General features: G+C 39.2%; 1 protein-coding gene across 1 annotated transcript; it reads left to right on the forward strand.

The window, feature by feature from the left end:
• atp5pb (ATP synthase peripheral stalk-membrane subunit b) lies at positions 1–11,752 on the forward strand. The gene is made up of 7 exons (XM_047362740.1): positions 1–169; positions 831–867; positions 3,779–3,924; positions 6,409–6,572; positions 8,508–8,633; positions 9,208–9,387; positions 11,501–11,752. Exons 1-7 carry the CDS (start codon positions 10–12, stop codon positions 11,576–11,578), a joined length of 891 nt encoding a protein of 296 aa, XP_047218696.1. The 5' UTR covers positions 1–9; the 3' UTR covers positions 11,579–11,752.
• The last annotated feature ends 38 nt before the right edge of the window (positions 11,753–11,790 follow it).

Below are 11,790 nucleotides of genomic sequence, written 5' to 3' on the forward strand. Positions count from 1 at the left end.
TTAGGAAACATGAACAAGAGCTGTTCTGTAATCTCGCGATCTTTCCCGAGTCTCCGTCATCCTTGTGGCTTTGCAGAAGGGCACAGAGAGGCCGAAACAAGGTGCCCGGCGAAGTACAAATCGGCACTTCATTCTTCAAACATGCTATCCAGACTTGTTTTTCTTTCAGGTCTGTGTTGAGCAACTTTTGTCATATTGCGGTACTAAATGGTTATTTTTGAGGAGAGTCTCCGCTTAGAGTAATTAAATTTTAAAATGACTGAATGTGAAGGGTAAACTGTAGGCCGCGCACTCAATGATACATGCTATTGCTAACTGGCTAATGATGAAGCTAATAACATTTGTGGGTTTGAAGTTCTTGCTAATAATTCAGCGAATACTTGCTTGTTTAACTAGATGCAATCTAACACTGCAGAGATATTAGTCATTACTTTGGTTTCTTTTTATTTGACTAACCTGAAGCTACATTAGCTAGCGGTAACTGCACGCCTGCTAATGTCAGTGTTTTTTAAGGATTTTAGACCCTAAAACTTGTTATGAAGCTATTCTTCTATCTGTCCACAACCTGTTAATGTGATATTTAGCAAATATTTTCTGACGTTGTCGTATCTTGTGTTAAAAGCCCAAAGATGGTTTATATTTGTGTAATTTTGCCCTTTAATTCAATATTTTAAATTGGCATCGGGTAGGTTGAGGTGAAATCGTGCAGTTGTGAAAACTGATTTAAACAACAGTTTGTTGTACAATAATGCAATTATGACGTTGTTAATATAATGTAAAGCTAACATTATTTTAACCTTGGACTAATTTGTCGTTTTCCCTGTTTGCAGCCGGCTCTCTGAAAGGCAGTGGCCCCATTGGAGCTGGGTTTGTATCTTAATATTTCTTCCTATGTTTTTCCCGTTTTTATCTTCCTCTATATCATGCTGGTCCCACAGCAGAGGAGCGTCAGATCCAGCAAGTTTGCTGCATGTTACGTTACAGTCAGAACTCTGACTTTTTATATTGTGGACACATTTTAAAGTTGTTTTTTGGGGTGTTGTCCTCTTCCAACTGTTGTGAACTGGGTATGGCATGGAGTTGCAAGAACCTGCAACAGTCTTCCTCCCTCACTCACGATCATTTCCACTTTATTCAAATCTTATATTTTGCCATGTCCAAAGCCCAGCCCATTAAGCTGTCTCCACCATGCTTGAAAGATGGTTAAAAGGCCTCACTTAATTTGTTCTGCATCTCACAAATGTTCTTCCGTTTGACCTGAAAACCTGAGTCTTGGGCCTGTCTGTCAGCAGCGCCTGGTTCCAGTCTTCCAGAATCCATTTTGTGCTCTCTTATCTCAGTCCTTTATTTTACTGGTACGTCTAAAATGCCTTTTCTCTGGCTATTTTTATGTGAAGTCCAACATCATGAACTCACCTCTTCAGTGTTGATGCTAAAACTGGTGTTTGAAAAATTATTATTATTATTTTTTTTGCTAGAGCTGTGAGTGTGTCCTTTTGGACAGTTCTTTCACCCCTCTTCCCTGTCCTTTTTAAAGCCAGTTTGTGCTGTACTCTAAATGGAGTATTCTTTTTAGCATGGTGAGAGATATTTAATGTTAAATAACCTTATTTTCTTATAGGCAACTCTCCTAAGGACTTTCTTTCTTCTTTTCCCATTTTGTGCCTTGTATGAACAAACAGCTGAAGATGCTTCAGATACAAAACTAACCTAAATAATGCTCCCCTGTATGTGAAATTAATATTCAAGCCTGCAGAACAAACAAAGGTTTTCAGATCATTTAACCTGATAAAATGATCAAGCTAAATTAACAGCCACAGCAGGAGATTGATGCAGTGGATGGACAGTTTTACTTGATAAAATAGTTTGTAATATGCAAAAAAAAAAATTTCTTTTAAGAAAATGATTTGCCAGGGATCCCAAACATTGGAGTGGCAGTGTCCATGCATTGCAAAAGAGGAGAGGCCTCTTGAAATCAGTGCTTCAGTAATCTGCGCTAAAACAAAATGAGAAACATTTTGCAACCTCGATAGTTTCATGCCATCTCTCTGTGGATGCACAAACAAAACAGTGTAGGTGTCTGTTGAATACAAGCGGAGATGAGATGAATCGGGTTAAACGCGTACTGATTCATCTACTGATGATAAATCCAGCAGAAACTTCTCATTTAGTTGTAATTTGTCTAAAAACAGACTAGTAACTGAGTCCAAATTAGATCTGCATCATTATGGACAAAAAATTATTTTGGTCATATTAAAACACCAATATTTAACAGAAGTAGTCACGGTATATTAGTAAGTATTTTGCATTTAATGCATTTTAGAACAGAATAGAAGTGCAGTTGCAAAGCAGAATGCAGTAAAATGTCAGATTTTTATTTTCTGATCATTTGTAATTCAAATCAGAATTGAAATACAAGTAAAAGTACCGTATTTTCCGCACTATAAGGCGCACCGGATTATAAGGCGCATAGAATAGAAGCTACTGCAGTCAAACGTTTGACTGGGGTTGCGTTATGCATCCACTAGATGGAGCTGTGCTAAAGACAATGTCAACAAAACAGTCAGTCAAACTTTATTAATACACTACAAACCAGCGTTCTGATAACTCCATTCACTCTCATGGTAAGGTCTCCTCTACATAGAAATCTATTGAATAGAGCCAACCGCACGTTAGGAATGCATTGGAGTCTATGAAGTTGAAGTTGAAATCAAACGTTAGTTAAAACGTGAAAGGGAACTTTTCCCTGATTCAGTAAACACGTAAAAGAAACAGTTTGATGCACTAAATCAAACGTTAGTACTGTTAACCTTTCCTGTTTCTGTCCCCTGACCGTAGTCTGATGACACAGGGGAGACGCTTTCTCCAGGGCCGAAGTTACTAGTTTCCTCTGGGTTAACTCCCTCACTCATACGTTGCTGAGTTGAGCATGAAGAAACAGCATCAAAACACTGAGTTGTTGACGAGATTCGGGGTTCTTTTTAATGACTTTGCAGCACGTAAAAACACAGGGCTTACAGACTCATACACCGCTGCTCCGGTCGCCGTCTCTACCCACCCCACACGCACAATAATACCGACGTCACTCCTTCACTCTTGATTCTCAGCTACGGCAGCACACAGCGCCACCTCTGTCCGGAGGAGTAATGTCAACATCTTCCATACACACACACGAAACATACACCCCACACACTGAGCTTCTAATCACATATAGTTCAGGCAATTCCTGCAACAGTACATTCAAACGTTATACACACACAAGTGGTGTTGGACTAGGAATAAGCACAGTACAGATGTTTACCGCTATTACTTCGGCGACGCCCCTGACTACGGTAGCCGTAATGCTGCAAGCGGTGCGGCTTTGTAGTTTACCAGTCGTACTGAAACATTTTGACAGAGCGCCGTGTACAACCAGTATGGATCAACCAATTAACCAATTGATCCATATATAAGGCGCTCCGGATTACAAGGCGCACTGTCATTTTTTGAAAAAATTCAAGGTTTTTAAGTGCGCCTTATAGTGTGGAAAATACGGTAACTGTACAACTGAATCCCATTTTTAGAATATTATTTCATTGTTTTCAAAAAACACCTAAATCTGTTATTGTAACAGCAGTTATGAAAACCAGGAAAGGTCAGAGAAAGAGAAGTCAGCAGGAGCATGATCAGAAGCAGCCTGCTGCCCTTTCTGTAATAACATATAATGTTATGTAATAGTTATTAAAAATATTAAGCACATAATGTCTGTCGTAGTTACTAATCTTTCTGTTCCTTCCAGTCTGGTCCAGGCGTCTCGTTCCCTCCAAACATCCTCCCAGAGTCTGGCCCCCGTACCCCCGTTGCCAGAGAAGGGAGGTAAAGTCCGCTATGGCCTCATCCCAGAGGAGCTTTTCCAGCTCTTGTATCCCAAAACTGGGGTTACAGGTGGGTATTTGTATTACGCTTTCAGGTTTTTGTTTTTTTTACTCATTTCATCTCCTTCTCTGGTCAAAACCATAGAGTCCTGAACTCAGCTGCCTGGGTCATCACCAAAACCCCCTTCTACAATCACATCTCTCCTGTCCTGAAGCTGCTTCACTTGCTCCCGGTCAAATCTTGTATTATTTTCAAAATTCTTCTTCTCACTTTCAAGCCCATCCACAATCTCACCTCTCTGTTGTGATTATTAATCTGAGAATATTATTTAATATCAATATTTTAATATTTTATAAAATAATATTTCGGTCTGTTAAGGGTTGTCCTGTAAATACCAGCCCAGTAAGGCGATGGTATTAGGACAAAATAGAAAGATGTGAGACGAGCTCTGACATTATTGATCAGCATAAACTCTGCACATATATGGAATGAATTCACACAATTTCTTAAAATACAAGAATTTATTAACAAAAATAAGTCAACTCAAAGTCAAACATATTTCAATCAACAAACTCTTTACTATGCTAAAATAATCCAACTAAACTACCAAGCAGAACTAAAGAATAACGAAGACTAATGAGTTATGTACAATATAAACAAGTTGATTAAAGATGATTGAAAACCATGACCAAAGGAGTGATGCAACATTACCATACAATGTTTATGTTTGAGAACCAAGGATTATCTTGAAGAATCTGGAAATGAAGTTAAGTTTTGGAACTAACTTAGGAAATAATCAGCAACCTTTAGACAAACATTCATACTGCAAGATCAGATAAAATATTATTTTAATAAAATAATGTTTTAAATAATGATCTGCTGAATAAAACCAACCTTCTGGATGACTAATTCTCAACGGTGTCTCATTAGCTGCCTTTATTAAAATAATATTCAAAGAAATATTATTAAGGGTATATTTTGGAAAAGAGCCAAATCTTTCTGGAGAAATGGGGCTTAATGGTGTTTACTTAGTTATCAACTCTAGCAAATGATGTTAGGGACACATTATTTATTGGATTGAAAACTAAACCTTTCTGGGTAAATATTATTTAGTAGCAAGCACGTGTCCTTACCTATTAGCAGTTGAAGCTAACAAAAGAAGCTGATAGCTTAGCACCAGATTCAAACACATACCTTTAAAATACCAGGGTCAATAAAAGGGTTAAAATGCATATACGGACGGCGCGTTATGATCAATCTTCTGTTTAAAATCACCCTTCAAGTAAAGTTTGTCTTAACTTTAAAAACACACAAACACAGAACACTTGCTAGCACCAAGATAGCTGAGTTCAACCCAAACAAAACCAAACTTCATAAAAAGAAAAACGTTTAGATCATTTCAATCTAAATCTTTCTATTATCGTTCTGCCCAAAACACTTAACCTCATGAACTGTGGTGAGGAATGTTGTCCAAGCGACGATGAAGTTTGAAGAAGGTATCCCCAGTGAACAATGGTTAGCTTCCCGCTAACCTCCAGCTGTGGATGAAAAACTGCTCGTTGTGTCCGCCAACCACGCTGCACGTTAACACGGTGATGCGGCCTCTGCTGTCTTCCTTCCAGACTGGGAGACCGCTCCGCTTGGCTTCATAGAGACCGCGCGTCTCTGTAGGGAACTTTTCTGGGACAATTTGCTTCTGCAGGCCTCAGAGAAAAAGTAAGCAACTCTTACACCTTAATTTCCCCGTTCATGAATGAAAATACCGGATACACAGACAGTATTTCATTCGTACTTATCTTTGCATATGATCGATGATCGTATGACATCCTTGGATCCAGTTGAAGAGTTTATGTCTGTTTGACAGCAAAGAGACATCAGCGTGCTTGTCTCCCCTATCTGGTCCCTTTCGAAGGCCGTGTGGAAGAGGGCGGATGTAGCAACAGCTGTGCTTTTATTTGGGTAGTGGCGTCACAGGAAGTCCGCAGTTATCCCGTTTCCTGGCTGTGCCGGAAGAAGGTTAATGCACTTTATTTTGAAAAGTTCCAGAAAAGTCTGTACCGGAGCTTAATGTTTTATCCGTGGCTGTGGGTCCCAACACCTCCATATCTGTCTGACCTCCTACACGTTTCCATCCCCTCCCGCTCCAGCAGATCAGCCCCCTCCCTCCTTCCCTCTGTACCATCTGCTCGCCTCACCACCATGGCGTGCAGTGCTTTCAGTAGCTCTGCCCCTCGACTTTGGGAACTCTTTGACCCCCGACCTACGAACGGTCGCCCCTCTGTCATTGCTCAAAACTGGTTTGAAACCCATCTTTTTAGCTTAGCCCATCTTTCTTAACTCTACTCACTTGTATTTTCTTTTTTTTTTTTTTTTTTCCTTTATTAATGTTTGATTTTATTGACTGTTGGCCCATTTTTGTAAAGTGTTGAGTGTCCTAAAAGGCACATATTTAAAAAAAAAAAAGCGTTATTTTTATTATTATTATAAACGTTTCACAAACCAAGTTTGTGTTACTAGTTCAGTTAATTAACTAATGTTTTCTTCTTTCACCAGGACCATACATGCTAGGCACTGGGCTTCTCGTCTACCTGCTTTCCAAGGAGATCTATGTCATCAACCATGAGACCTTTGCTGCTGCCTCCATTGGTGCCGTTATCATTTATGGTGTCAAGAAATTCGGTCCAAGCGTTGCAGCATTTGCCGACAAACTAAATGAGGTGCGTACATATTTGGCTTTTGGTCAATAAATAATTCCATATTTGCCTATAATGTTGATGCAGAGGCTTGTGAGCATCTGGTGTTTGTGGTTTCAGTGGGCAGTCTGCTCTATTTAACATGGTCTATGTTTTTTCCCAGTTGGTCTGTATTTGGTTAGTCAGTAAAGCTAAATACACTGCTCAAAAAACTAAAGGGAACACTCAAATAACACATCCTAGATCTGAATGAATGAAATATTCTCATTGAATACTTTGTTCTGTACAAAGTTGAATGTGCTGACAACAAAATTACACAAAAATCATCCGATCATCTTGTGAAAAGAGGGATGGTTAAAGATCCCTTTATAATGAAATACCACCCACACCATTACTGACCCACTGCCAAACCGGTCATGCTGAAAGATGTTGCAGGCAGCAGATCGCTCTCCACGGTGTCTCCAGACTCTGTCACGTCTGTCACATGTGCTCAGTGTGAACCTGCTTTCATCTGTGAAGAGCACAGGGCACCAGTGGTGAATCCTGGTTTTCTCTGGCAAATGCCAAGCGTCCTGCATGGTGTTGGGCTGTGAGCACAACCCCTATTTGTGGACGTCGGGCCCTCATACCATCCTCATGGAGTCGGTTTCTAAACGTTTTTGCAGACACATGCACATTTGTGGCCTGCTGGAGGTCATTTTGCAGGGCTCTGGCAGTGCTCCTCCTGTTCCTTGTTGCACAAAGGTGGAGGTAGCGGTCCTGCTGCTGGGTTGTTGCCCTCCTACGGCCTCCTCCACGTCTCCTGGTGTACTGGCCTGTCTCATGGTAGCGCCTCCAGGCTCTGGACACTACGCTGACAGACACAGCAAACCTTCTTGCCACAGCTCGCATTGATGTGCCATCCTGGATGAGCTGCACTACCTGAGCCACTTGTGTGGGTTGTAGAGTCCGTCTCATGCTACCACGAGTGTGAAAGCACCACCAACATTCAAAAGTGACCAAAACATCATCCAGAAAGCATAGGTAGTAAGAAGTGGTCTGTGGTCCCCACCTGCAGAACCACTCCTTTATTGAGTATCTTGCTAATTGCCAAAGATTTTCCCCTGTTGTCTTTTCCATTTGAACAACAGCTGTGAAATTAATTGTCAATCAGTGTTGCTTCCTAAGTGGACAGTTTGATTTCACAGAAGTTTGATTCACTTGGAGTTATATTATGTTGTTTAAGTGTTCCCTTTATTTTTTTGAGCAGTGTATATACTACAAGACTTTCAGATTTCTCAGAAGACTCGGAGGAAACTGTAAAGGATTGGTTACTGTCTAAATCCTTAAAACCAGAGAGGCGGGTAGATTCAAAGGGTTAACTGGGATGCCCTTGCTTTGGGGGTGTCTGATTCAACAAGACTAAAATAAACATGATTTAAAAGATCTTATTCTGTCTTGTTTCATCATGAAACCGCTGCAGGATGTGTCTCAGATATATTCTGCAGCGGTGTAATGTTGCTGTGCACAATAGTAATACTGCAAAGAATTGTTTGGAATGCAGTATTTGTTGCCAATTATTTTTTAAAGTGTCTTTAATTCATTTCTAGCTTGTCGGGTACATATCCAACCTGTTGGATGGAGTTTCCTTTCATTAGTACCCACACCTGGCTTAGATGCTGGTGCACAACAGGTTAAAGGTCACAGAGTGTTTGAAGTCTTGCAAGAACAAAGAGAGGCGAGAGGAAACTGTGGATTTATCGCAATTGATATCATCATTGTATTAACTAACAATTATTTGTAGTGTGCTTTGCCCAGTTGTTAACAAGCATCCATTCTTTCATCTCTAGGTCATCTATTACCATATAAATGATGCTTAATATTTAATATTTGTTTCTCGTTGGCAACAGCTCTGTTTTAGTATTTTTCGTCAAGCCTTTATGAGCTCGACAATCATTTCTCTGGTTCTGCTCCTCTCAGGAAAAAGTATCCAAGGCCCAGGAGGTGAAGGACCTCGCCATGTCGAGCCTGGCTCAGGCTGTTGAGGATGAGAAGAAGGAACAGTGGAGAGTTGAGGGAAGATCGATGCTGTTTGACGCCAAGAGGGTAGGCGCCACTGACTTTTGACCTGTGGATCGTGAGATTGTCACACTTTTACAGGAACTTTGGGTCGTATCTGGGATTTATGGAGAGCTACAAGAATTTTAAAGAGATTTTACTGACCTGGTAACAAATGAAACCTCTAAGAACACATTAAATGAATTCATAATATGCATCTAGATAGTGAGGACACATTTCTATATCGTACCGCGAGCTTCACTGCAGTGTTAAGTTAAGCTTTTTAAAAGTATTAACTTTAATGTCAGAGAATAGACTGTGGACAGGCTAATCAGGTCCTACTTGTTCCAGGTATCCCAAATTCAACCTGTGGGCAGTTTGTTACACAAAACTTTATTAGGAAAAATAAATAAATAAATGCACAATTTGTTTTCTGTTTTTTATGACCTTACATTTTTATGTAATCCTAACTGAAAGGACTCCTGTGTTTGTCAGGGAAGATGATTGTTTTAGCTCCAGATGAATGTTTGAGGGTGGGGTTTGTAACGCCACAATTTTAACAGACAAATCTCTTTATCCTGAATTATAAATGTATCTAAATTTTGATTTTCCTGCTTCTCAGAACAACGTGGCCATGCTACTGGAGACCAACTACAGAGAGAGGCTACACATGGTGACCAACGAGGTAAAGAGGCGCTTGGATTATCAGATTGCCCTTCAGAACCTGCACCGCCGCATGGAGCAGGAACACATGATCAACTGGGTGGAGAAGAGCGTCATCGGCAGCATCACTCCTCAGCAGGTCAGTCCTTTTTTTATCTAAGGGCTGGAGCTGGATGACAACCTGGAGCGTTGCTGTTGTGAAAAGAGACCCCCTCCCGTAGCCTCATTGGAAAAGTATTCTGTGCAATAAAGATAAGTGCCTTTTTATGGCTGAGTTGCTCTAGTGTTGTTTTTTTTACTGTATTGACTGGGATACAAGATAACTGGGATTGAAATGTAATCCAGTGTATCTCCCTTTGTTTCATTTTTGATGAAATAATATTTTGAAATTTGTTTTGAAATATTCCAACTGGTTATTATGTGTTAACGACACATTTTACATTCTGTCCTTATTTATGTAACTGAGACGAGCCTAAATTGCAAAAAGAGTTCTGCCGTTATAGGAGCTCAGTGAGTGGCAGACTAATGATTTACTGAATCTTTCATAAGGATCAGTTAATGTGAGAATATCTCTAAAAATGTCAGGTTTGTTTTCTACAGAAAAAGTAAAGAATTGATAATCATTCTTCAACATTAAATACATTCAGAAAAGTTTTTGTTTCAACACTTTTTTCCTCATTTTATAAACTAAAAGATTAAAATCTGAGACATGACCAGTGAAGCGTCTATAAATAGATGATTATGTCCTTTTTATCTTTAATTTCATGCCTCACACTTGAATTTCTGTCCAACTCACTGATCATTTTGGTTTTTTAAATCAAGCCAGTATATTTATGTAGCACAATAGGACCTTATAGATTAAGAATGGGATGTCATCAAAATATATGTAAAAGTAGACGGAGAAATACTTTTGGCAACATAGTGTAGTATAACACACAATTAGAATAAAAAGAAATCCTTTAAATCCTTGAATGCAGAACACAGGAAGGAAAGCCGCAGAGAAATGTACTCTTAATGAAATTTCCTGTTTTATATTTTTCATGAATCTTCCTGGACTGTAGGACAATTATTTCTGTGTTACATAAGCAGTGGTGACCGTCGAGGACTGGACTCTTTGCTGAACGTTATTACTCCAAGTGTATACTTAATAAACATTAATAAACTGATAGTAAATATAGTTTTTATTTTCCTCTGATAACAGTAGACATCAGAACTGACCCATCATGAAGAAGGTTGAAACTTCATATTAACAGAAAACAATTGGCTTTTACAAAAACAGATTAAAAAAATTATAATGGCGTACTGCTAGGGAACCGTGTTAGGGTGAATATGTTGCAACTGAATTCAGGAAACAATCCATATGGAAGCTAGTTTTTCAAAATAAAAGCATTTTGTTTTTTTTGATTTGTGGGATAAATTAACACTATATGCATGTTTCTATTTACAGTTTTTATGCAGGCCAGATGAGGATCTAGAAATGTTCAGGAGGCCACAATGCTGGACCTGTTGTTCCAGAACTTGGTCTGGTTTAGATAAAAAACAAAGCATTAAGTTTTCTTTGTTTATCGTTACAAACAAATTAATAACGGATTACAAGCTTTGCTTTAAATAATCAGTATTTTAGTAAAGAAAACTCCAATCCAGGTTTTATATAATTTTATATTAAAACAAATCTGATCCTGGTTGACCCAGTCTAGCAGTTTTATAAAGCTGAAAACCAATTTATGCGTTCTGTTATGATGATTTGTGAAACATGCCGATCGATAAAGATAAATGTGCTTTGCTCACATGGACAGAATATTCTAGAAACTTCTGAAAAAGAAATCATGAAATTTAAGTCTGGAAATAAATTAATTTTTTCAAATGGAAGGTTTTTAGAAACCCTGTTGTGGAAATGGCAGGAACCTAAGACCTGGATCTCAACATCAACAGACCTCATTCAGCATGTTCAGGTTTATAGCAGAGCAGTGAAGAAGAGACTCAACCAGCATGTTTGTTGGGAAAGATTGCCTTCTCTCCAAGAAAGACATGCACAACTATAAAACCATTAGTTTTAGTTTTTCATTTTTGTTTGAAGCTGCGCTTCCATCTGGACAGATGGAAAACATGATGTCCTCATTTCCTAAATTTTATGATGGTGTCTTCTCTGCCATCTGGCCATCAGGTCTGCTAACCTGACACTGGACCTCTATTCTTGCAGGTTTCTTATCCGTACTAGTTCTCATCTTCTGTTTTTTTTTTTTTTCCCCCAGGAAAAGGAGAGCATCGCCAAGTGCATCGCAGACTTAAAGGCGCTGGCCAAGACCACCCAGGCCAAAGCTACGTTGTAAACCTCCCTGATCCTGAAGACTACTCGGACCCTCAGCTCATAGTTCCAAGACGAGACGTTGTTTCTTTACAGAATTAACTGTTTCTCTTCAACAGTTGTCTCTGTCAACATTATGGGTGTGTACAGTATTTACACGTCAACAGATGGTAAAATAAATAACTCTTATTCAACCAAACCCTTCTTGTTTCTTTTTTTCCAATATTCTGATTGAAC

Source organism: Girardinichthys multiradiatus, chromosome 1 (genome assembly GCF_021462225.1).
Source record: "Girardinichthys multiradiatus isolate DD_20200921_A chromosome 1, DD_fGirMul_XY1, whole genome shotgun sequence".
NCBI classification, from domain to species: Eukaryota; Metazoa; Chordata; class Actinopteri; order Cyprinodontiformes; family Goodeidae; genus Girardinichthys; species Girardinichthys multiradiatus.